The sequence below is a fragment of the Schistocerca serialis genome, chromosome 1 (genome assembly GCF_023864345.2).
Source record: "Schistocerca serialis cubense isolate TAMUIC-IGC-003099 chromosome 1, iqSchSeri2.2, whole genome shotgun sequence".
NCBI lineage: Eukaryota > Metazoa > Arthropoda > Insecta > Orthoptera > Acrididae > Schistocerca > Schistocerca serialis.
Window position 1 is genome coordinate 946,816,978 of NC_064638.1, and position 24,906 is coordinate 946,841,883.

General features: G+C 38.8%; 1 protein-coding gene across 1 annotated transcript in view; it reads right to left on the reverse strand.

Annotated features, from left to right (window-relative positions):
* The window catches only part of LOC126412603 (protocadherin-like wing polarity protein stan), a 345,349-nt gene that overhangs the window by 274,696 nt on the left and 45,747 nt on the right, over window positions 1-24,906 (reverse strand). Inside the window, exons 6-8 of the mRNA XM_050082273.1 lie at window positions 17,940-18,116; window positions 11,172-11,359; window positions 3,457-4,433 (exon numbers count right to left, since the gene is read on the reverse strand). Of these exons, the coding sequence (XP_049938230.1) occupies window positions 3,457-4,433; window positions 11,172-11,359; window positions 17,940-18,116 (1,342 nt within the window). The remainder of the gene's footprint in view (window positions 1-3,456; window positions 4,434-11,171; window positions 11,360-17,939; window positions 18,117-24,906) is intronic.

Below are 24,906 nucleotides of genomic sequence, written 5' to 3' on the forward strand. Positions count from 1 at the left end.
TACGGCCACTCAAATGAGGAAACCAGAAATTACTGAAAAAGTTTCCTCTTGAGCATAACCGGCTCCTGTCCTCCATCGCTAATATGACGGTTACTGATATGAATCAGCTACTACAAGGTTATGAACCATAATAAATTGTTAAATGTATATAAGTGACTAATGGAAAAAAAATAGAGGCAGAATTTATAAGGAAAATCAACACAAGAGTGCAGAGGACTGTCAGAGGGAAGATATGAGTGAAATAAAGGTACAAGAAAAAAACTGAAGGAACAAAGAAAAACCAGGGGGAAATAGAAAAGGAAAGAATAAACAGGCAGCTGCATAAGAGACTAAGAAAGTACAGGACAGAACTGTAGGAGGGAAATCCTGAAATGAACGCAGTAAGGGTAATCAAAGGGGAAAGGTTATGGAAGGGAGCAAGGGAGCTTTTCTAGGAGCTCTTTGCAGTGTGGGGGAGTAGCCATGTATGTGAAAAACGGTATCCCATTTGAGTCAATTGATGTTTCAAAGAACCGCACTGAAAAGGTGTTTGAATGTTGTGCAGGTGTGGTTAAATTTAGTGGAGTTAAACTTCTAACTGTTGTTATTTATAGATCCCCAGACTCCGATTTCACAACATTTTTACTAAAGCTAGAGGAGGTTCTTGGTTCACTTTATAGGAAATACAAAAAGTTAGTTATATGTGGTGACTTCAATATTAATTGTATAAGTGATTGTGCAAGGAAAAGGATGCTGGTAGACTCCTTAATTCATATAATCTTATGTAAAGCGTATTCTTTCCAACGAGAGTGCAAGGGAACAGTAGAACAACCATAGACAACATTTTTGTTCATTCCTCATTACTAAAAGGGCATTCTGTTAGCAAAAAAGTGAATGGTCTTTCATCATGATGCACAAATTTTAAGTCTAAAAGATTTTTGTGCTGCAACTCATGTTAAATATAGTTATCAACTTTTTAGGAAAGCTGATCCAGTTGCTGTAGAGACCTTTGTAAACCTTATCAAGGAACGAGAGTGGCAAGATGTTTATAGTGCTGAATCAGTAAACGATAAATATAATGCTTTCCTCAAGACTTTTCTCGTGCTCTTTGAAAGTTGCTTTCCATTAGAACGTTCAAAACAGGGTACTAGCACAAACAGGCAGCCTGGGTGGCTGACTAGAGGGATAAGAATATCCTGCAGAACAAAGTGGCAATTATATCAAAACGTTAGAAACAGTCAAAATCTAAATGCAGCAGCCCATTATAAACAGTATTGTAAGGTGCTTAACAAAGTTATTAGGAAGGCAAAAAGTATGTGGTATGCAGATAGAATAGCTAAGTCTCAGGATAAAATTAAAACCATATGGTCAGTCGTAAAGGAAGTGGCTGGTCTGCAGAGACAGGTCGAGGATATAGAATCAGTGCTTAGAGGGAATGTTACTGATAAGTCGCATATATGTACAGTATCTAATAATCACTTTCTGAATATAGCAGGTGAACTAAATAGAAACCTAGTCCCAACAGGAAATCATATAGCGCTCGTAGAAAAAAGTGTTCCGAGACTGTTACCTGAAATGCTCCTCCATGATATTGACAAGAGGGAGATTGAGTTAATAATTAAATCACTAAAGACCAAGAACTCTCATGGATATGACGGGGTATCTAGCAGAATAGTGAAGTATGGTTCTATGTATGTTAGCCCAGTACTTAGCCATATCTGTAACTTTTCCTTTAGGAGTGGTCGGTTTCCTGACCGATTAAAGTACTCGGTAGTGAAGCCACTTTATAAAAAGGAAGACAGGGATAATGTTGACAATTATAGACCTATTTCTATGCCATCGGTGTTTGCTAAAGTTATCGAGAAGGTTGTATATACAAGGTTACTGGAGCATTTAAATTCACGTAATTTGCTGTCAAATGTTCAGTTTGGTTTTAGAAATGGTTTAACAACTGACAATGCTATATTCTCTTTTCTCTGTGAGGTTTTGGATGGATTAAATAAAAGGTTGCAAACGCTAGGTGTTTTCTTTGATTTAACGAAGGCTTTTGACTGTGTTGACCACAAAATATTACTGCAGAAGTTGGACCATTATGGAGTAAGGGGAGTAGCTTACAATTGGTTTGCCTCTTACTTTAAGAACAGAAAGCAGAAGGTAATTCTCCGCAATATTGAGAGTGGTAGTGATGTTCAGTCCCAATGGGGCACTGTTAAGTGGGGCCTTCCCAAAGGGTCGGTGCTGGGGCCACTGCTATTTCTTATATATATAAATGATATGCCTTCTAGTATTACAGGTGATTCAAAAATATTTCTGTTTGCTGATGACACCAGCTTGGTAGTGAAGGATCTTGTGTGTAATATTGAAACAGTATCAAATAATGTAGTTCATGAAATAAGTTCGTGGCTTGTGGAAAATAATTTGATGCTAAACCACAGTAAGACTCAGTTTTTACAGTTTCTAACTCACAATTCAACAAGAACCAATATTTTCATCAGACAGAATGGGCATATTATAAGCGAGACGGAACAGTTCAAGTTCCTAGGCATTCGGGTAGATAGTAAGCTGTTGTGGAAAGCCCATGTTCAGGATCTTGTTCAGAAACTAAATGCTGCTTTATTTACCATTAGAACAGTATCTGAAATAAGTGACAGTTCAACACGAAAAGTAGTCTACTTCGCATATCTTCATACGCTTATGTCATATGGTATAAAGGAGTGCACTATTCTGCTGCATCCATTTTCAATAAACTACCACAAGAACTCTAAAATCTTAGCAGTAGCCCAAACGCTTTTCAGTCCAAACTGAAGAGTTTCCTCATGGCTCACTCCTTCTATTCTGTGGAGGAGCTCCTGGAAGAGCTGAAAAATTAAGCAAATTCCAGTGTTACATTGTTGATTTTCTTTATTTAAACTTACGAATTGTCGCCTGAATACGTTTCTTATATTTCATTTTATCTGTTTCTACTATCGTGTTAGAATTTCATGTACTGACTTGTTCCATGACCATGGAGACTTCTCCTTAATTTGGTCCCACGGAACAATAAATAAATTGTAAAAAAGTAAAAAAAATAAAAAAACTACAGCACAAAATTGTTCCAGAAAAGGATAGCCTGCTTTAGATGGCTCACTGGGCCCAAATCACTATCAAAATCAGCAAATATCCTGGACTTTTTTTTAGCATTTAAAGCCCCACAGACAGCAAGGGAAATATAGACTTACTGAAATACCTAAAAGCCCATTAAAAATTGACTAATGATGTGCTAGCAAGTACACTTCCTTGAGTGATTCTCCCTGTTGCTAACATAAATGTTTGTGTCAATAATATTTTAGATGATGAAACAACATAATACTGCAAGTTCAGGGATTTAGATATGGTCACACTACCCACAAATACTTTACGCATTGCTATGACCACTGTAATGGCAAAAGCTTCAACATTTTTAAAAATACAGAAAATATTAATATATGACTGACTTACCAATTATTGCATAGTGTACCACTGCATTCTCTCCTTCATCTGGATCATGTGCATAAATTTCTCCTACTGTGGATCCTATTGGTGAATTTTCTTTTATATACATCACTATCCTGTCTGATTCAAATGCTGGTGGGGAATCATTCACATCTTCTATTTTAATAGTGACAGGAACAGAGCCCGATAATGTTGGAGAGCCCTTGTCTAAAGCATATGCGATCAAATCGTACTGAGCAACACTTTCTCTATCAAGAGCTTTGGCAGTTCGAATAACACCGCTTGCTGGATCAACAGCAAATGAACCCTCAGTCACATTTTCTTCACTAAGAGCATACTGCACTCTTCCATTAAGTCCCCTGTCTGCATCTGTCGCTGATATCTGCAGAACACTTGTACCAACTGCAGCATCCTCAGGTACCGAACCAAAGTAAGACGATTTCCTAAACACTGGTGCATTATCATTTACATCAGCAACAGTTATCTCCACATCTGTTGTATCAGACAATGGAGGAACACCACCATCTTTTGCTGTCACTGTTAGCAAATATCCACTCACTTTCTCACGGTCTAAAAGTGCTGTTGTCACAATGGCACCTGTTTGAGGATTAATTGCAAATTCCTGTGTAGACTGTCTCTCATCAAGGGTACCTAATGTGTAAGTAATCTGTGCATTTTGGCCAACATCTCCATCTGTAGCACTTATGACTAGAACTGTTGTTCCCAAAGGAGCATCTTCAAATACACTGGCTGAATATGGAGCATTTTCAAACACTGGAGCATAATTATTTGCATCTGTTACATTAACATATACTGTAGCTGTATCCTGTCTCCCACCAGAGTCAGTAGCTGTAACAGTCAGAATAAACCGCTTCTCTTGCTTGTAATCGAGAGTTTGTGCGATTGTTATTAGACCTTGGCCATTTTGTGATGTAATAGCAAATCTTCCTCTCATGTTGCCACTGGATATATCGTAATGTAACCTGAAAAGAAAAGAAAAACCTCCATGTTACGTTTATATTTAGCTGGTGTTAAGAGTCATGGTGGATAATAATTCATAGTAACAAAGAACTGACTCATCAAAAAATTGTCCTCTGGAATAAAATGTAGTGTGATGTCATAGATCAGGCACTGTTTCTTCAAGGAATTATATATTTTCTTTCTGTCTGCAAGCAAAATTATTGACTAAGCTGAAATTGTTCTCAAGAAAGAAAGAAAACAGACTACTCATGATCCATCACAGGTCAATGTTAACAACAAATCAGGCCTTGTGCATGTTCCATGCCTAGCTATCATAGAGTCAGAAAATTATGTTCTATCCTTTTCTTTTATGGCATCTAAGCTGTCTGCAAATTACAAGAATTAAGATCAGGAAAGGTACAAAACATGGGGGAAATGCTTTTACTGGCTGATACAGTCTATACAACATCTTTCAGTACTAAGATGGAACTCACATACAGACTGAATATTTTTTTGATGAAATCTACAGTAACATATCTAACTTATTTGAGTGTTATTGCCAAACATAAATATAAATGGTGCAAAAGTACAGGATTTTGTATCAAAAAACTGAATTATGATGGAAATATATCAGTGACCATAGCGTGGTTGTGGCAACAATGATTACCAAGGTACAAAGGACAAATGAAACAAGCAGAAACATACATTTGTTCAGTAAACTAGATAAAAAACCAGTGGTGTCATGTCTCAGTGAGGAACTTGAAACTTTCTGCACAAGTCTGGACCATGTACAGGAACTCTGGCTCAAGTTTAAAAAGATAGTTGACCATGCACTGGATAGATATGTACCCAGTAGAGCAGTTCACAGTGGAAAGGAACCTCCATGGTATACAGCCACTGTAAAGAAACTTGAAAAGAAACAGAGATTATTGAATAATAGGTTAAAAAAAAAACTTAGGGCTATAGATATGGAGATGCTGAATTAAATGTGTTTGGCTTTCAAAACAGCAATGTGTGATGCCTTCAGTGATTACCACAGCAGAATATTGCCAAGTGATCTTCCAAAGAACCCAAGGAAATTCTGGCTGTATATGAAGGCTGTTAGTGGCACCAAAGTTAATGTCCAGCCCCTAGTGAATCAGACAGAAACTGAAATTGTGGGTATCAAAGCAAAAGCTGACATTCTTAACTCCGTTTTCCAATGTTCCTTTACAAAGCGAAACCCAGGAGAATTGCCCCAATTTAATCCTCAAACCATTGAAAAGGTGAATGAAATAAGTATTAAGGTCAGTGGTGTTGAGAAACAGCTGAAATCGTTAAAACTGAACAAATCTCCAGGTCCCGAAAAAATCCCTCTCTGGTTCTATACTGAATTTGTGGCCTATTCTAAAAATAACGTATCGTAGAGACCTTGAACGAGAAACTGTGTCCATTTCTTGGAAAAAGGCACAGATTACACCCATCTACAAGAAGGGTAGCAGAAGTAATCCACAAAACTACCATCCAATGTCCATATTCTGAGCTCAAACATAATGAAGTATCTTGGACAGAATGACTTCCTCAATGCCAACCAGCCTGGATTTCAGAAACATCAATCATGTGAACCCCAACTCACACTTTTCTCACTGACATACTGAAAGCTTTGGATCAAGGCAACCAGGTAGATGCAGTATTTCCTGATTTCCGAAAAGCATTTGACTCAGTACCACACCTATGCTTATTGTAAAAAGTACGATCATATGGGGTATCAGGTGCAATTTGTGACTGGATTGAGGACTTTTTGGTAGGGAGGACACTGAATGTTATCTTGGATGGAGAGTCATCATCAGGTGTAGAAGCAACTTTGGGTGTGCCCCAGGGAAGTGTGTTGGGACCCTTGCTGTTCATATTGTACATTAACGATCTTGCAGACAATACTAATAGTAAAATCATGCTTTTTGCAGATGATGCAGTTATCCATCATGAAGTACTATCTGAAAGAAGTTGCATGTATATTCAGTCAGATCTTGATAAGATTTCAGTGCGGTGCAGAAATAGGCGACTTGCTCTAAATGTTCAGAAATGTCAAATTTTGCACTTCACAAAATGAAAAAACATAGTATCCTATGACTATGATATCAATGAGTCACTATTGGAGTTTGTCAATTCATACAAATATCTGAGTGTAACACTTTGTAGAGATATGAAATGGAATGATCACATAGGCTCAGTCATGGGTAAAGCAAGTGGTTGACGGTAGAGTACTGGGGAAGTGCAATCAGTCTACAAAAGAGATTGCTTATACATCATTCATTCAACCGATCCTAGAATACTATTCAAGTGTGTGGGACCTGCACCAGACAGGACTAACAGCATATATTGAACATATACGGAGAAGGGCAGCAGAAATGGTCACAGCTTTGTTTAATCTGTGGGAGAGTGTCACAGAGATATTGAAGGAACTGAACTGGCACACTCTTGAAGACAGACATAAACTATCCCAAGAAAGTCTATTAACAAAGTTTCAACACCCAGATTAAATGATATCGCTCACACAGGAATTGCGAGGATAAGATTAGAATAGTTACTGCATGCGCAGAGGCATTCAAACAATCATTCTTCCTGCACTCAATACATTACTGGAACAGGGAGAAACCCTAATAACTGGTACAATGGGAAATACTCTTTGCCATGCATCTCACGGTGGTTTACTGACTATAGATGTAGATTTAGATGTAGATGGGTAAAAGTAGGGATATGTGCATTCTTGTGCATCATAAACAGATCCTCCTCAACCCAGTCTTCTAGGCAGACCTATCCGACCTATCACATCACACTGCACAGCTGTTCCAGATCTCTCATATAGTGATGGAAAATATCTTTGGTGCCCTCGGGAATGAACGTCATGGGGATCTTACTTCGAAAAATCGAATAATGTGAAAAGAATTACCTTTGTCATTTTGTAATAAAATTCATACTGAAAACATTATTCCTCCTCACAGCTGCACAGTTGTAAAAGCCAGCTAGCTCTCTCTCTCTCTCTCTCTCTCTCTCTCTCTCTCTCTCTCTCTCCCCCCCCCCCCCCCCCCCCCCCAATCAATTTCAAATTTTTAGCATTTCTGTAAACATTTTGCAAGGGGAGTAATAGTCATTATTGAAAATTTGGTTTCTACCTTGAAAATTACATATTATAACACTTTTGAAAAAACATGTAGCTTGCCAGTAATTTTGTAGCTGTGTTGCTGTGTGCATTGCTAATTACAGAGGATAATGGGGAACTAATGAGGTTTTTTGTTCAATATAACATCTGTGAAATGGTAAATTCTACCCAAGTGTGGATTACTGATATAGGGGAGTTATGTAGGAATTTTACAAAGGAATATCAGGTAGTGGCAGTGGATGGAGCCGGGAACAGTCTTGATAGGGACGGGAATATGATGTAGGTGATGACCTGGTAAAGACAGCTACTCAAACTGGTGACACTAATGTGCATTTCGTGCAAATGTTTCCGCGTCATGATCGGCTTCATCTTAATGTGTGTGTTAGGTGTGTTAACATGGGGATGGACAAGGCACTGATGGCAGAGGGAATGGGTCACATTGCAATGGTGCTAGTTGAGTCCATCAGCAGATTGGGTTTTACTAGGCATGGCCTACACCTCAATAGGTATGGGAAAGGGAGGCTGGCAAAACTTATAGGTGACACTGTAGTGGGGGATGGTGGTACCGCTCATGGAAAAATTCCTGCAGTAGTTGGTGTTACAGCTGCACCTTTTTTAGATTGAAGTCAGCTGATAGGTATACCTGCTTAAAGAAAGTCCCTCTAACTAAGGAATCACCTTCAGAGGACGTCCTCTTTCAAGTAGAGAAGGAATTAGAATATTTCATCAAAATATAAGAGGTATTACAGATAAAGTTAGTGAACTGCTGATAGATCTTGGTTCTAAAATTATTGGTATATCAGAGCACCACTTAAAAAATTTGACAATTCAGAGGCTTCCTTTACCAGGATACTGATTAGCTGGGTGTTTTTCAAAGAGCTCCTTGCGGCATGGCGGAGTGGCCATGTACGTAAAAAACCATATTTGAATGGTGTGTAGGGGTAGTTGAATTTAATGAAACTAAACTTCTAATTTGTGTTGTTTACAGGTCCCCTAACTTCAGAGCATTTCTGTTCAAGCTAGCTGGTGTTCTTGATTCACTTTATAGGAAGTACCAGAAATTAGTTATATGTGGTGACTTCAATATTAATTTTGTATGTTATTGTGCAAGAAAAAGTATGTTGGTAGATCTGCTAAACTCACATGTTCTGGTGCATATTGCGTTTTTCCAACTAGGGTGCAGGAGAACAGTAGCATAGCCATAGACAATATTTTTATTCGTTCTTCATTACTAAATTTATTTGATTGTTTTGATCCATGGCTTTTAGGATATCATGTGTGAAAAGAGCAAGCTGGGTTTTGCATGGCCAGTATTTTTGGATCCATGCTAGTTGGCATTCTGTCTGAGATATAAATAAACTCACAATGAGTTTGGAATAGGTGAATTTGTGGTACCTTACATTTAAATGGGAGGCTAACTCAGTTGCAAATTTTGTGTAATATATGATAGGGATTCCAATGAGAACTAGGCACATGACAGATTTCAGCTGGTTGTCTCAACACTATTGATATTAATATAGTGGGTGTCTCTCCTAAGAGTCACCAGATGCATTTTCTCTGCTGTTTCAACAGATATTTGCAATTTTATTTGTACATTGCTTATCCGGAGTCAGCCCAAACAATTATTCCTCACCATGTCTTTTATGTGATGCCCAGTGACAACAGTTTGTTTCCCATTACAACCAAAATTCTTTATAAATCATAATTTTACATGCCCATTCGATACAGCAGTCTCAAACTAGTGTATTATGACATTCTGATGCATATTAACAGGGTCAGTAAAATATGCCATATAAGCAACAATCCAGCAGTGACTCAGTAGTGCTGGATGCTTGGTAGTAGCAGTCAGCATGAGACAGGGCAGTGCTGTCACTGCTGGGGTACAGGTTATTCTTCATGTTTTACTGTCCCTGTTAACATATATCGATAAAACAAATATTGGGCTAGACTAATCTAGCATAGGTCTATTGAACGTGCACATAAAATTGCACTTTAAAGATCATTTTATCTGTAACTGGAAACAAACTGATGCTTTCCGTCAACACTGGGCTTCAACATGAAAGACGTGATGAGCACTATTTGTTTGGACTGATTCCAGCTACACAATGCAAAAACAAAACTGCAAATAACTGTTGAAACACCAGAGAAAATGCACCTGACTCTTACGAGAGACACCCTGCATACATCACGCATCTTTGTAGTCATGCAAGAATTAATCTGGGGCAGTAACTGCATATTTTTATTTGTAAAGGAACATCTGAAATTGAAATTCAGTATTTATGATGCTGCCTTGCTGCCCTCAGTTTCAGTTCCTGTCTCATCCATAAGTGTTTGGACACTTAACTTTGAAATGACCTGACAGCCTTTGCATACAACCAGAATTTCTTTGGGTTTTGTATGAGGTAAGATTCTGCTAAAGTAGTCATTGAAAGCTTCACACAGTGCCCTTTTGAAGTCAAATGTGTTTCACTTAACATCTCTTTATCTATACTATTACACTTTGTTTTACATCTGTTGTGTAGTACTCAGTGTTCCTTTAGAAGTTTCTTTACAGAGATTGTGTACCATAGAGTTGTCCTCCAATAGTGAACTATTCTACTAGAGACGTATATCTCCAGTGGTTCATCAGTTTCTAGATTATCACTGCTGATTTTAACTATAGGAGACACAAGAGAACTGGGCCTTTTGTCACATAACAGACAATAGTATGGGACAAGCAGAAATGTGAAGCAACATTGTGAGAATGAATATACCAGCTTTTAACTCCAAACAATGGAAAGTTTAGTATGTGTTAACAACAATATGGAAATGATAGATTACTACTCACCACAAAGTGGAAGCATTGATACACAACACAAAAACAAAACTGCAAATATCTGCTGAAACACAAGAGAAAATGCACCTGACTGCTAAAATATTAAAGATTTCAGACAAAATCCTTCCTCCAAAGTAGAAACCATATACACACTCACATAAGCACAAATTTCACACACATGGCCAGTGTCTCTGGGTGAGGGAGCCCAACTGGCACTGAGGCTCCAGTGCCCGGAGACAGTGGCCGCATGTATGCGAGTTGTGCTTGTGTGAATGTGTATGTGTATGTAGTTTCTACGTCAGAAGAAGGACTCTGCCCGCAATCTTAAATATTTGTAGTCTTTTTCATTGTACCTGTCTGCAACTCAGTGCCTCCTCTATATATGGTGAATAGCAATCTATCATTTTCATATTGTTGTAGCCTTTAACTTCAGTTAGATAATTTCACTTTCAGAGGAGTTTGTGCTGAAATTCTCTTCCTGGCAAATCAATAAACAGCAAACTGAAGCCGTTAGGCTATAAGAGCCTACTCAGATGGCAGAACACTGCCTATTGTGAAAGTGTAACTTTTTTTATTCTTTCATTTATTTGCAAATTTTAACATTTGTAAAGAATTCACAGGGTTACCCCAGTTTCTTAAATTGTAAGCAATGTGAAAGATTTGAAATGTTGGCATCTATAATTAATAATTATTTAAAAATTATCCAGCTCATCATCAGCAACCAGAACTGAGTCATACAGTATTTCAATTCATAACTGACAAATTTAAATGGTAACAGAAACCATACCAATAGCTATAAATTATTACCTGGGATTCTCATCTTTGTCAGTAGCTGTAACAGTTGTCACAGGCGTTCCAGGAGGATCATCTTCAGAAACTACAGCCTCATATAGTTTTGGTTCAAACACAGGATCATTGTCATTAACATCCTGTACAGTTATAACTACACTAGCCGATGCACTTTTTGGAGGTGTTCCACCATCTTTAGCTATAACCTAGAAGTAAAAAAAAAAAAGATCTTATCAATATCACTTACTAATTTCAAATTACATAACACAGCAATCAGATAAGGCTAATGCAAAAAAGATCGTCATTAGTGAGCAATAAAAATACAATATGTTAAAATGCAAAGTCCTCAAGCATCTTGTATGAACTGATAACAGAAGTTCATTACAACAGCTATGATGTGCCTGTGTATTCATCATGTGATTGTAAAATAATACCAGTGTAATCTACAAAAGTTTTTTCTTCTATTCTTACAATACACAATCAAACTTTCTGTCAGCACAATTGATTTTTCAATATGTGTTCATGCACACATTCGAACATCACCAATTTTACAAATTTTCCTGTTTTAAATTTTTTGTAATTATTCTTAACTTCATAAAATGTGGTTGTAACATTACACATTTGGTTAAAACAAAATTGTATCCGTATTGTACTGCACTGCCATTCCTCTAGTACATCTAATTTTATGCCTTACGTAGTATTTTCAATTGATGAATAATTTTGAAAGTTTTTGAAAAGGAAAATTTGTAACGAAATATCAGAGACAAACCAGTATGGTTGTACGATGACAGCACAAATGAACACATACTGAAAACTGATAGCATCTGTCAAGTATACTCAATCATATTTGTTAAGTTGACCTAATGTATGGAAGTCAATTGTGCCAAGGACAGACAGTTAAAATGTACACTGTAAGAATAGAATGAAACTTTTCTATATTACACTGGAATTTTACAATCACACGATAAAGATGCAAATGTGTCATAGCTGTTGTAATGAAGTTCTGTGATCTGTGCTTGAGAACTTTTACATATGTCAGTGTTTTGTACTTATATTATTCAATAATGGTGTTGGGAATGATTCAAAAATGAATGGACCTGTTATAAACTAGTCACCATTAAGGAATGTGTATGCTACAGTGACAGGAAACTAAATAAATACTAAAATTTTGTTGGTGATCCTTTAAACCAACACAATGTTGAAATTAAACAAAGTCGAAGGAGAAATGGAGAGTTTACCTCCGATTTATTTTGCTATACTGCCTCACAAATGATACTGAAGCTCTCATTCATCACAGGGCAGTACTGGTCATACAGTGATGCAAAAGCTAAAGCCTCTCATAAACTCTAGTATTTTATCATTTTCTGGTATCTGTTTTCTGGCCTAACATTATGAATAAGCAACTCACTTCCAAAGAAAGGTACTCAGTCTTCCTCTTCCTCCATAGTTGATTACAAGGACTTAACCGACAATTTAATTTCAAAAGTCAGGCCTGTGAGGCATCATGCACTAAATCTCTTATCGAAGACATAGTTTTATAATCAACACCTCAACATGATGTATGCAGTAAGGCATTAAGTATGCTAGGATATGGAATGACAGTATTATGAAAAGGATAGTGTGCTACTCACCATATAAAAGACATGCAGAGTCACAGGCAGGCACAACAAAGAGACTGCAATACATTTGAACTTTTGGCCCACTTCTAAAAAATAAAAAAAGATACACACATTTACACAAGCTGAGGCAAGGACCAGAGGCAGTGGTCATGTGTGTGCGAGCTGTGTCTGTGTGAATGTGTGTGTGTGTGTGTGTGTGTGTGTATGTGTTTGTTTTTTCTACTTAAGAAGAAGGCCTTTTAGCCAAAAACTCAAATGTACAACAGTATTTTTATTGTGCCTGCCTGTGACTTAGTCTCCTTTATATGGTGAGTAGCTATCTATCCTTTTCATAAGACTGTCATTATTCCATACTGGGTTTTACAATGTATGATATGTAATGAGTCAGTACACTTCCTCAGTGAAAAATACAGTTAACATGATTTCTTACATTAACCTGCCCCCCCCCCCCTCCCAAGCATATAGTGATTTATTGTTAACTGATTAGTCTCTCTCTCTCTCTCTCTCTCTCTCTCTCTCTCTCTCTCTCTCTCTTCCCCCCCCCCCCCCCCCCCCCCCGCACACACACCCTACCATCACCCCGAGACCCATGCACTTGCTCATGCACATGTGGTCGCGCGCGCACACACACGAACACGCACACGCATGTTTCTCAAACTAGGAAGTTCTATAGTATGTTGATGATTTTCACTTATGGACCGTATGGCAGCAACTGAATAAAACACAATTTTAGTGCCATACGCGTTTCGCCTTTATTTTCTGCAAGGCATCATCAGTGGCAGGTTGCGTAGACAGTTTCTTACGCTCCTGTTGCATTTTTGGTCTTGTTCTTCTTCCTATGAGCGCCAATTTGCTGTTTTTTCCGCATTCCACAGCACTATGCACTGAACGCTTGTTTTAATGTTCTCCGCAATGTTTTATGTTTAACTCTTGGATGCATGAGTGGTTGGACACAGAAAACGCTTGAAACATCTCTGTGAAGTCGTTTCATAAGACGCTTGTCGAATTCGGTACAACTATTCACTTTACTACCTGATTTTAGCTCAACTCATGAACTCTTCCAGAAAGTCTGAGCACTCAAATAAGGCCTATTGAATATTATATGTGTGTTTTAATGTGGGGTTTCAGTTTTCTTTTGTGGGAAACGCTGAGTTGGTCATCATCTGCTGGGAACAGACGATGTTGCTTCTCATTCGAAGAAGAGCACAGGATGACCAACTTGGGTATCAAATACCTGAACAGAGAGGTTTACCCATCTTAGTCAAAAGCTGTGTCGAAGGCTGTTTTTGTGTGTGAGGTTGGTGACGGAGGGCTACCCCACTGGTAGCTTCTGCTGCAGGGGGAGCTAGGTAATCTCGAAAGAGAAAGCAACACTCTTCGGTGAATGCTTCGTGAGTACGGATCGTAGCTCTTAAGGGGGGTTTCAGCTGATAGGAAGCAGGTTGAAGTAGGACGTCGTTATGTTTAACTGTTGAAATACTTCAGAACTTCAGCTTAACTGAAGCGTGTGAAGAGTGTTATTTTTCGAATGGGCCATAATTATATTGCTTTAAATAGGCGATTTTTGGGTGTTTGAGTTAAAAGTGTGGAAGTTACTTTGTTCATTTTGAACAACGATGAAGTAGAATTTCAAACGGTAAATCTGATTAGGAAAAGCTGGGTAGGATCACTTCAACCATACGTGAGTGTAATACTGTGCCAAAGTGAGTATGTTTTTTAATCTTATATTTTTTGGAAGTTGCTTTTGTCTTTGTGCGTCAATTTTGTGCTACGTCTTTGGTAATCAATAACCCTTCTGGTCCACCATGGCACCGCAATAGGCTTTATTTTGACAGTTTGCTTGTTTAATGAGTATGATTTCAGCAAGAATATCTGTTCTTTCATGATCTTTCTACAAAGCAGCACAACAGTTTGATTCAGAATGCACCACATGCTCTAGTTCGGCTGTTAGTATGTTGAATAATTATCACACAACCTCGTGCATTGGTTAAACCTCTGTCCAGAATAGTGCATGCATAGAATCATAATGCGAATCTCACTGAGATATTTTTATGGTATGAATGCAAAGGAGATGATAGTATCATTGTCTCCCACCCCCGTTTTCTGTGTTTCTTCTTGCTGTAGTTAAATTGTGCTCTGTTATATTCTCACGTAATTCTTACTTAAATATTTCTACTCAGGCACCAGTTATGTGTAGTTAGGATGTGCAACCAAATACTCAGAGACAATAAATAATCTATGATAAAGATAAATTCTGTGGTGCTGATCTTACTCCAATTTCCAATCCTTAATTAATCAAGATGCTTCATGCACGACACGGAGTGCTATTTATCTGGCTACTTAAAGAAATTTGCATACTTGTAACTAAATTATTAAAGCAATTAAACCAATAATTTTCCAGCTCCATTTTTTTCTAAATGGTTAGGAAGGGCTTGGGCTGGTGGCGACCCATAATTTCTGAATTTTTATCATTATTTGTGTGAGAAAAGCAGCTAGAAATGCGAGATAACGTATATGGCTCGATGAGCAACGCCGTAAAGATAGTAATATGCTACATGCTTCCTCAACACAAATACAAGAACATATTTATTAAAACAGTATTATCAAATTATGATGAGTCTGGTGGCATGTAATGAGTAAGAAAGTATTTATTATGATAATGTGACTCTCACTTTAGTGCATGAAATACAATATTATAAATTATGTTGCAATTTTTTTGAGAGTAAACAACAAATTTTCTATTTACTGTGCTTGAACCAGAAGTTCTGCTCATTAAAAATACCCCTACACTGCATTTTTGCAAATACTTTTTGAGCATTTTCCATGCAGCTTTTACTATACTCATCTGGATGTGTGGGTTATTTACTCTTATCTCCACATGAGGTCATAATGTTTCTTGTCCTAGTTGAGGAAAATTCTCCTTTTATCAGATTGCCTTCCTAGTAGTTGGGATGTTGCTGGGAAAGAAAACAGAGTATTTATGAGTGCTACACCCATTACATTTGTCCGTAAGTCAAAAGGCTATCTTCTTGATTGTCTTTTGTACTGAGAATCAAATCATGATTTAGTTTTATTACTGAGTAAAACCATGTATGGCTTCTTCTTATGTCCTCCATCTACTGTGGCACTTTGGTGCAGAGAATTGGGAAGTATGTACCTTTGTTCTTTCTGGGCACATAACCTACAGCTGTAAAACTGTCTTCAAAATCATATGATGAGGATAAAAATTCTATGGCCATAGAAGCCTCAGTTTCTTGTGGAATGTTCTGATATTTTGTCTCAAAGGCCACACTGCTCTAACATTTTCCTGCAACAGAATGCTTGTGCAAAGGTTGTCCATTTTAATATTTTTTGAGATTCCTCTCAATGTCTTTGTTAGTGTTATTACTGCATTAGAAGCAACACTGGTCTTTTCTCTGGTCAGAGTTCCAAAAATTTACTCACTTTTTCAGGCATAATATTCTGCCAATTTTTTCTTCATACCATCAATGTGCCTATTTTATAAATCAATACAAAGCTTGATCCTTTAGCTTTCTTTGTGAGAATTCCCATGCACTTCTACTGACAGCTACGCAATCCATTACTGGTTCAGATGGAATTTTCATCAAGTTGTGCATGATGACTGTGTATTACTTCACTGAGTTCTAACACAGTCAATAAAGAAATCAGCACTTCTGTAGTCCGTCTTCACTTAGAATGTTGGCAGACACAGATTCATTAACCTGGTGACCATCAGTGTCCAAATCATTGTCATTTTCCTGATCAAAAAGTGCTTCACCTTCAAGCCATTCAGAAATAGTTAGTTAAATTCTGGTCACTTGTGCTGACTTCAAATGATGTTTCTTCGACTGTAACATGCAATATGGAATCCATGTTATAAGTGTCTTGCATAATTATTCTGTTCATGAATTACACTAATGCTCATCCGCAACAATTTTGGTGTATAGAAATACATCTCCCCTGTAAAAAGTATAGGTACGCCAAACTGTTCGTTGTTGTCAGTAATCTTGCCAACAAAAAGTGCCATCCTGACTAAAGATAAATAAATAAAATGTTTGAAATGTGGCTTGTTCGCTAAGAGGTCTAAGGAACCCTGCCACACATCACCCATTTAGAATTTCAAAATTAATAAAGAAAAAAAAGTAATTTTACTTTCACCAAGTAATGTTTTTTATAACGAAAGTCAACAGTATTTCCAACGCATACACAGAAAGTAAACTACTATAACCTACTTTTACAACAATTTATTGATAAAATGGAAGGCTACCGGTTCCAAAAGACTTTTGTTATGCATCCACAAGTTAATGCTATGGGATGTTTTATGAATAAATGATTTCAAGAATTTATTTTTAGTCCATTATAACATGCAGAGAGCACTCAGTAGCACTACAGGCTTTTTTGCACCAATGAAATTTCTTTTAAATTTTAATATAAAGTGACAACACAGAAGTTTCGCTTTAGTATATGTCAGTGAAACGGATAGTGCTTCCTTTAACACCGGTTACTGTGTAACAGCGAAAATGGTATGTTATACTATACTTGTATTTTAAATGGATAGAAAAATGTTTTGTCTCTTTAATATTGTAAATTAGCATTAGAATTCACAAGTATATTTCTTTAACAGAGCTGAAAATGGGCTAAACTGCCCAAAACAGGTAATTTTAAGATGATAAAATGGCAATTGACAGCTGAAAATAAGCTTATTTTGTAAAACAAAAGCAGTGTAATTAGACTTCATGTTCTCTTTTAATCCATTCTTGCCAAGTATGTCTAGATTGACTGGGCAGCTGCTCTCCATCCCAACCCTGTTACTGCAGCTAATGTCTTTTATAAATAATTAGTCACAATAATAAACAGGACGAGAAACTTAAAAGATCATGCTTTTTCAGCAGGGCATTCACTCAACCATCCAAACTTCAGATTGATCTTTCTGGTTTGCTTCCTTTAGCAGAATTTCTTGTGAACTAGTCATGGCTTACTTAACATCTACTGATAAATTTTAGTTTAAGCTGCATTGCAACTGGTCACAGTTCTAAGTTCCATTTTCATATTTAATGTAAATACTGATGTTAAATACGTAAAAAAAAAAAAAATGTAATATTGAATGACACAAATTATCATTATTTCACAAAATCACTTCATCTATTAAAAACTGTACTGGTAGTACCTGAAATTGGTAACGAGGAGTCTCTTCCCTATCCAGTTCTTTTATTGTGTATATCCAACCACTCTTTTCATCAACAGTGAGTGGAAGATCACTTGCTGGCCTGCCTGCTTCATCTCTGGGAGCTATGCTGTACTGTATTGCAGCATTTTCACCTTCATCAGTGTCAAATGCCTGTACCTGAAAAGCAAAGAAAAAAATATTCAAAAACCATGACTCCACTGTATTACTTCTAGAATACAAGCTCTGTGTTTCACTTCAGGAATAGTTACTATTTACCAATGTTGCAACTTCATTAAATGCATAATTAGCAGGTGATAAAAATTTTGTGAAACAAAGGATCATTCTAAAAGTTTGTAAAAAGCAGCATACATTTAGTTCAGAAAACATGAGTGCAGTGTTATATAACAAAAATAGTATAATCATTGAAAATGTCAGAGAATGGTTACTGGAAACAAAAGTGAATCTCTACGACACTTTTTTGTTACCTTTTTGACATAGTCTCTCTCTTGTCCTGACAAATGTGTGTGCTGGACAAACCTCGATTTGTATGAGAAGATGAAGCAGTATTTTGTGTAATCTACATGCAAAATATACAGTAAAAAACATACAAGAGGTTGTGAATTAATTCATCATACGATTCTGCAGTCAGTATCAGTTCCAAACCAAGAAGACTTAGCAACATTAATGTCCGATTCATCTCCATTAAGACTAACACAACGTTGGAATTGTGACATAATAGACCTTACGGGGTTGTAATAGACCTTACAAGGATCAGAAGACATAAAAAACGTAAATAGTCAAACTTTGCAATATTTACAGACACTGGACTGCGTGAGTGCATGAACAAACTGATATACGGAGCTTCTTAAGACAGGAATCACCAGAGCCTCATAATATCATGTAAAAATAGTGTTTCAATTAATGATGAATGGTTGACTTTTACATATGAAATTTTTCCCTGTAAGATCATCCACAACATGCCTAGATAATTTTATTAATTAATTATACATACCAAGCACATAACTATGAAAAAGCTCACTTGAGTCAGATACAAACAGTAGTGTGGTTGTGCAACCACAGAAACAAATTGTGATTATTATGATATAAGAAGTAGTTTAACGGTTAAAATGATGCATTATGCAAATGGTCTCAATGTTACATTTTTAATGAATTTAACTTGGTTTCACTTATATATATAACATGCCTTCGCCCTAGCCAGATTACAATCCCATATTTTATTTTCTCAGGCTTGTCTGATATTTGGCATTACCCCCAAAGGCCTCACACTTAAAGTTCCCATCTCTGGCTGTAATCCTCCTTTCCATCAGTCCCTATACCAGTTCCAAACTGAACAATCCATTGCCCTCACCCACCTAATCCTTCACCTACACATCAACTCAGCCAATGAACACACCCGTCAACTCCTATCCTTATTAAAAGTCCTCAAATCTTTCCTCTCCCACATCCACACCGGCTGTTCAGAGCATCCTCCTACAGGCCAATCGCAAATTAGAACAGCATGCCACCCTCCACCTCAAAAAACTATCGAATCTCCTGGTTTCCCACCTCCGGAAAGGCAACTCACTCACCCTTCACAACCTTTCCAGCAAACCTCAACCTCCTCTCATTGCACATAGACCCAGCCTCTCCCATCTACTCAATCTCCCACTTCCAGCTCCACTCCCCCCAAAACCTCAAAATTCCAATCAACACAATCTGGAACCACAACACCCTAATTCAGTAGTTAACCTTTCCTCCAAACCTCTCTCCCAATCCGAAACCTTTGTCCTATCCAAAGGCCTCACCTTCAGCCCCACTCCCAGATTCAACCAAACAGCCCTTGTCAAAGATTTACTGTCCTACACCCGTACTCTCTGCTGGAAATATCACTTTGCCACGAAGAAAAATGATCCTAATCCTACTCCTAATGGTCCAACTCCCCAAGACACTATCCAAATTGAACCCTGCTTGGAACAGTTCCATCCTCCGTCACAGCGGGACCCACCTCTTCTTCCTCAAAATCACCCTCTCCAAACTTTCCAGGAATTTCTGACTTCCAGCCTTGCCCCTCAATACTTCTTAAAAAACCTTAATCCTACTCCCAACATCACCACTGCTGAAGCCCAGGCTATCCGTGATCTGAAGGCTGACCGATCCATCGTCATTCTTCCGGCGGACAAGAGTTCCACAACCGTGGTACTTGATCGTCGGGAGTATGTGGCTGAGGGACTGCGTCAGCTTTCAGACAACACTACATACAAAGTTTGCCAAGGTAATCCCATTCCTGATGTCCAGGCAGAGCTTCAAGGAATCCTCAGAACCTTAGGCCCCCTACAAAACCTTTCACCTGACTCCATCAACCTCCTGACCCCACCAACACCCCGCACCCCTACCTTCTACCTTCTTCCTAAAATTCACAAACCCAATCATCCCGGCCATCCCATTGTAGCTGGCTACCAAGCCCCCACAGAATGTATCTCTGTCTACGTAGATCAACACCTTCAACTCATTACATGCAGTCTCCCATCCTTCATCAAAGACACCAACCACTTTCTCGAAAGCCTGGAATCCCTACCCAGTCTGTTACCCCCGGAAACCATCCTTGTAACAATTGATGCCACTTCCTTATACACAAATATTCCGCACGTCCAGGGCCTTGCTGCGATGGAGCACTTCCTTTCACGCCGATCACCTGCCACCCTACCAAAAACCTCTTTCCTCATTACCTTAGCCAGCTTCATCCTGACCCACAACTTCTTCACTTTCGAAGGCCAGACATACCAACAATTAAAGGGAACAGCCATGGGCACCAGGATGGCCCCTCGTACGCCAACCTATTTATGGGTCGCCTAGAGGAAGCCTTCTTGGTTACCCAGGCCTGCAAACCCAAAGTTTGGTACAGATTTATTGATGACATCTTCATGATCTGGACTCACAGTGAAGAAGAACTCCAGAATTTCCTCTCCAACCTCAACTCCTTTGGTTCCATCAGATTCACCTGGTCCTACTCTAAATCCCATGCCACTTTCCTTGACGTTGACCTCCACCTGTTCAATGGCCAGCTTCACACGTCCGTCCACATCAAACCCACCAACAAGCAACAGTACCTCCATTACGACAGCTGCCACCCATTCCACATCAAACGGTCCCTTCCCTACAGCCTAGGTCTTCGTGGCAAACGAATCTGCTCCAGTCCGGAATCCCTGAACCATTACACCAACAACTTGAAAACAGCTTTCGCATACCGCAACTACCCTCCCGACCTGGTACAGAAGCAAATAACCAGAGCCACTTCCCCATCTCCTCAAACCCAGAACCTCCCACAGAAGAACCACAAAAGTGCCCCACTTGTGACAGGATACTTTCCGGGACTGGATCAGACTCTGAATGTGGCTCTCCAGCAGGGATACGACTTCCTCAAATCCTGCCCTGAAATGAGCTCCATCCTTCATGAAATCCTCCCCACTCCACCAAGAGTGTCTTTCCGCCGTCCACCTAACCTTCGTAACCTCTTAGTTCATCCCTATGAAATCCCCAAACCACCTTCCCTACCTTCTGGCTCCTACCCTTGTAACTGCCCCCGGTGTAAAACCTGTCCCATGCACCCTCCCACCACCACCTACTCCAGTCCTGTAACCCAGAAGGTGTACACGATCAAAGGCAGAGCCACGTGTGAAAGCACCCACGTGATTTACCAACTGACCTGCCTACACTGTGAAGCTTTCTATGTGGGAATGACCAGCAACAAACTGTCCATTCGCATGAATGGACACAGGCAGACAGTGTTTGTTGGTAATGAAGATCACCCTGTGGCTAAACATGCCTTGGTGCACGGCCAGCACATCTTGGCACAGTGTTACACTGTCCGAGTTATCTGGATACTTCCCACTAATACCAACCTGTCGGAACTCCGGAGATGGGAACTTGCCCTTCAGTATATCCTCTCTTCTCGCTACCCGCCAGTCCTCAATCTCCGCTAATTTCAATTTGCCGCCGCTCATACCTCACCTGTCTTTCAACAACATCTTTGCCTCTGTACTTCCGCCTCGACTGACATCGCTGCCCAAACTCTTTGCCTTTACAAATGTCTGCTTGCGTCTGTGTATGTGCGGATGGATGTGTGTGTGTGTGTGTGCGTGAGTGTATACCCCTTCTTTCCCCCTAAGGTAAGTCTTTCCGCTCCCGGGATTCGAATGACTCCTTACCCTCTCCCTTAAAACCCACATCCTTTCGTCTTTCCCTCTCCTTCCCTCTTTCCTGATGAGGCAACAGTTTGTTTCGAAAGCTTAAATTTTGTGTGTATGTATGTGTTTGTTTGTGTTTCTATGGGCCTGCCAGCACTTTCGTATGGTAAGTCACATCATCTTTGTTTTTAAATATATTTTTCCCGCGTGGAATGTTTCCCTCTATATATATATATATATATATATATATATATATATATATATATATATATATATATATAATGGAAGGAAACATTCCACGTGGGAAAAATTATATATAAAAACAAAGATGAGGTGACTTACCGAACAAAAACGCTGGCAGGTCGATAGACACACAAACAAACACAAACATACACACAAAATTCAAGCTTTCGCAACAAATTGTTGCCTCATCAGGAAAGAGGGAAGGAGAGGGGAAGACGAAAGGAAGTGGGTTTTAAAGGAGAGGGTAAGGAGTCATTCCAATCCCGGGAGCGGAAAGACTTACCTTAGGGGGAAAAAAGGACAGGTATACACTCGGATATTGGGATATGTTCGTGTGTGCGAGTGTATACCTGTCCTTTTTTCCCCCTACGGTAAGTCTTTCCGCTCCCGGGATTGGAATGACTCCTTACCCTCTCCTTTAAAACCCACTTCCTTTCGTCTTCCCCTCTACTTCCCTCTTTCCTGATGAGGCAACAATTTGTTGCGAAAGCTTGAATTTTGTGTGTATGTTTGTGTTTGTTTGTGTGTCTATCGACCTGCCAGCGTTTTTGTTCGGTAAGTCACCTCATCTTTGTTTTTATATATATATATATATATATATATATATATATATATATATATATATATATATATATATGAACAGTATAACCCTGCTTTTACATTCCCGAAATTAACATTTTTCCCACCATTTATGACATTTTTTTATCAGTCCCATCAAACTTCCTATGCCCATAATGTTAATTTGCACCTGATTTTGTGTCAGCATATTTATAACTTTCTTGTAATTTATGCATTACAAAAAAATGATGCTGGCCCAATGTTGGCCATCCAGAAGTGTTTACAAATATTATGTGGTAAAGTTTTTTAATACCAGGGCACTCTACTCAGTGGATCTGAACTGGTAAACTTGTAAAAGCTGGAACAATTCCTGCCGTATCTCCTGCTGCTGCCAAGCTCTACTTGGCATTGTGGCTGATGGGAGTAACTACGTTTGTTCAAATAAAGATGTCATGACCAATCACAACAATTTCCAAACTGTATGGCCACTTGGAGCACTAGTTGACACTGTCATTCACTTTGCGTTGCTCAAATGTTTTTAGTTAAACACAGCGCTGGTTACGAATTTTATTCATGCTGAGCAAAATGTGTTTCGAGAATTTATTCTTGTTGTCAAGTGCAATATTTACGTACCATCAAACAGGGTGATTTCGTACGGTTTTGTCGTTATTTTGATTGTAGCTTTCATATATATTGTTGGATTAAATTGATTGTTATGGAAGTGGTAGGTTGTATGTGTAACCTGAGGTATATTTATCTGAGGCAGTTAAATAAAGTGTCCGAAGTCACCCCATGGATTGGGGTGATTTCGGACACATGTGCTTTTTAAATCTCTGTCCGAAGTTACAGTATATACAGGGCAACATAAATATGTTTTTACTGTTCTCGTGTGGGCGCAAGAATTTCACACTTACTTCCATAGCACCAACATATATGGCCACTCCAACATACTGCCTTGTTTGCTCCTTGATTCCACACTTATATTTGTACTCTCCAACAAGAAAAGCATCTTCCTTCAGCAGTAAAACTTCATTGGATGATGTGTTGTTTTCACTTTCACTACTGCTAGAAGCAATCACTTCTTTCAGCACTGTTTCCGTTTCCTTGAAAATCTCGACCAGTGATTGATTTTCCAGGTTGAACGTCTAGTTTGCGGCGGCGGCGGCGGGAGCTACCAAGCTTATTTGGAGGATAACAAATTTCTTTGAGCATTTCTTCAAAACTGGAAGACCATGCATCTGCGTTGCTTTGCTGGCTCTCCTCATTATCAGGCAATTTTCGTAAGACATGATCTGGATCAAAAGGGATTAGGCCCATGGCACGAAATCCACCCTTTATGTTTTCCTTGGCGTTTGCTGACATCTTAGTCAGTGTCTGCTTCAGAAGAGATGGGAAGGCATCCCTGGAAATGGTCCCATGAGTGTGTTTCTTCGAATCAGTTAATACAGTTCACCACGCTGCTTTCATTGGCCTGAAGAAGCTTACATCGAGCGGTTGGAGGAGGTGCGTGCTATTGGGGGAAAGGAGAATGAATGAAATATTGTTCTGCTCGCACTCTTCAATAACATGGAAAGACACGTGACTGGATAAGTTGTCTCCAATCATGACTGTTGGCCTGTTTTGCCTCTTCAAATAGGGCCAAGCGATTGTAAAGAACCAGTCTTCAAATACTGGCAGGCCAAATCATCCAATTTTGTTCCTATTGAATCGGGTTCCTTGTGGTCCACCTTCTTGCCACGTGTCCCACAAATGCTCTGATTTGTAAAGGATGTACAGAGGAAGCAGTTTACCATCATCACTAGCTGCCATCATTATTGACACACTAGATTTTGATGAGTCCATCACTTTTTCAGCATGCTTACTCCCTCGTTTCTTAAATATCTGCTGCTTGCCTGGATCATTTGACATGTTGGTTTCATCCCAGTTGATCATGTTAATATGTGGGATATTTTCCAGCTTTGTCTTGATATTGGAGAAAAACA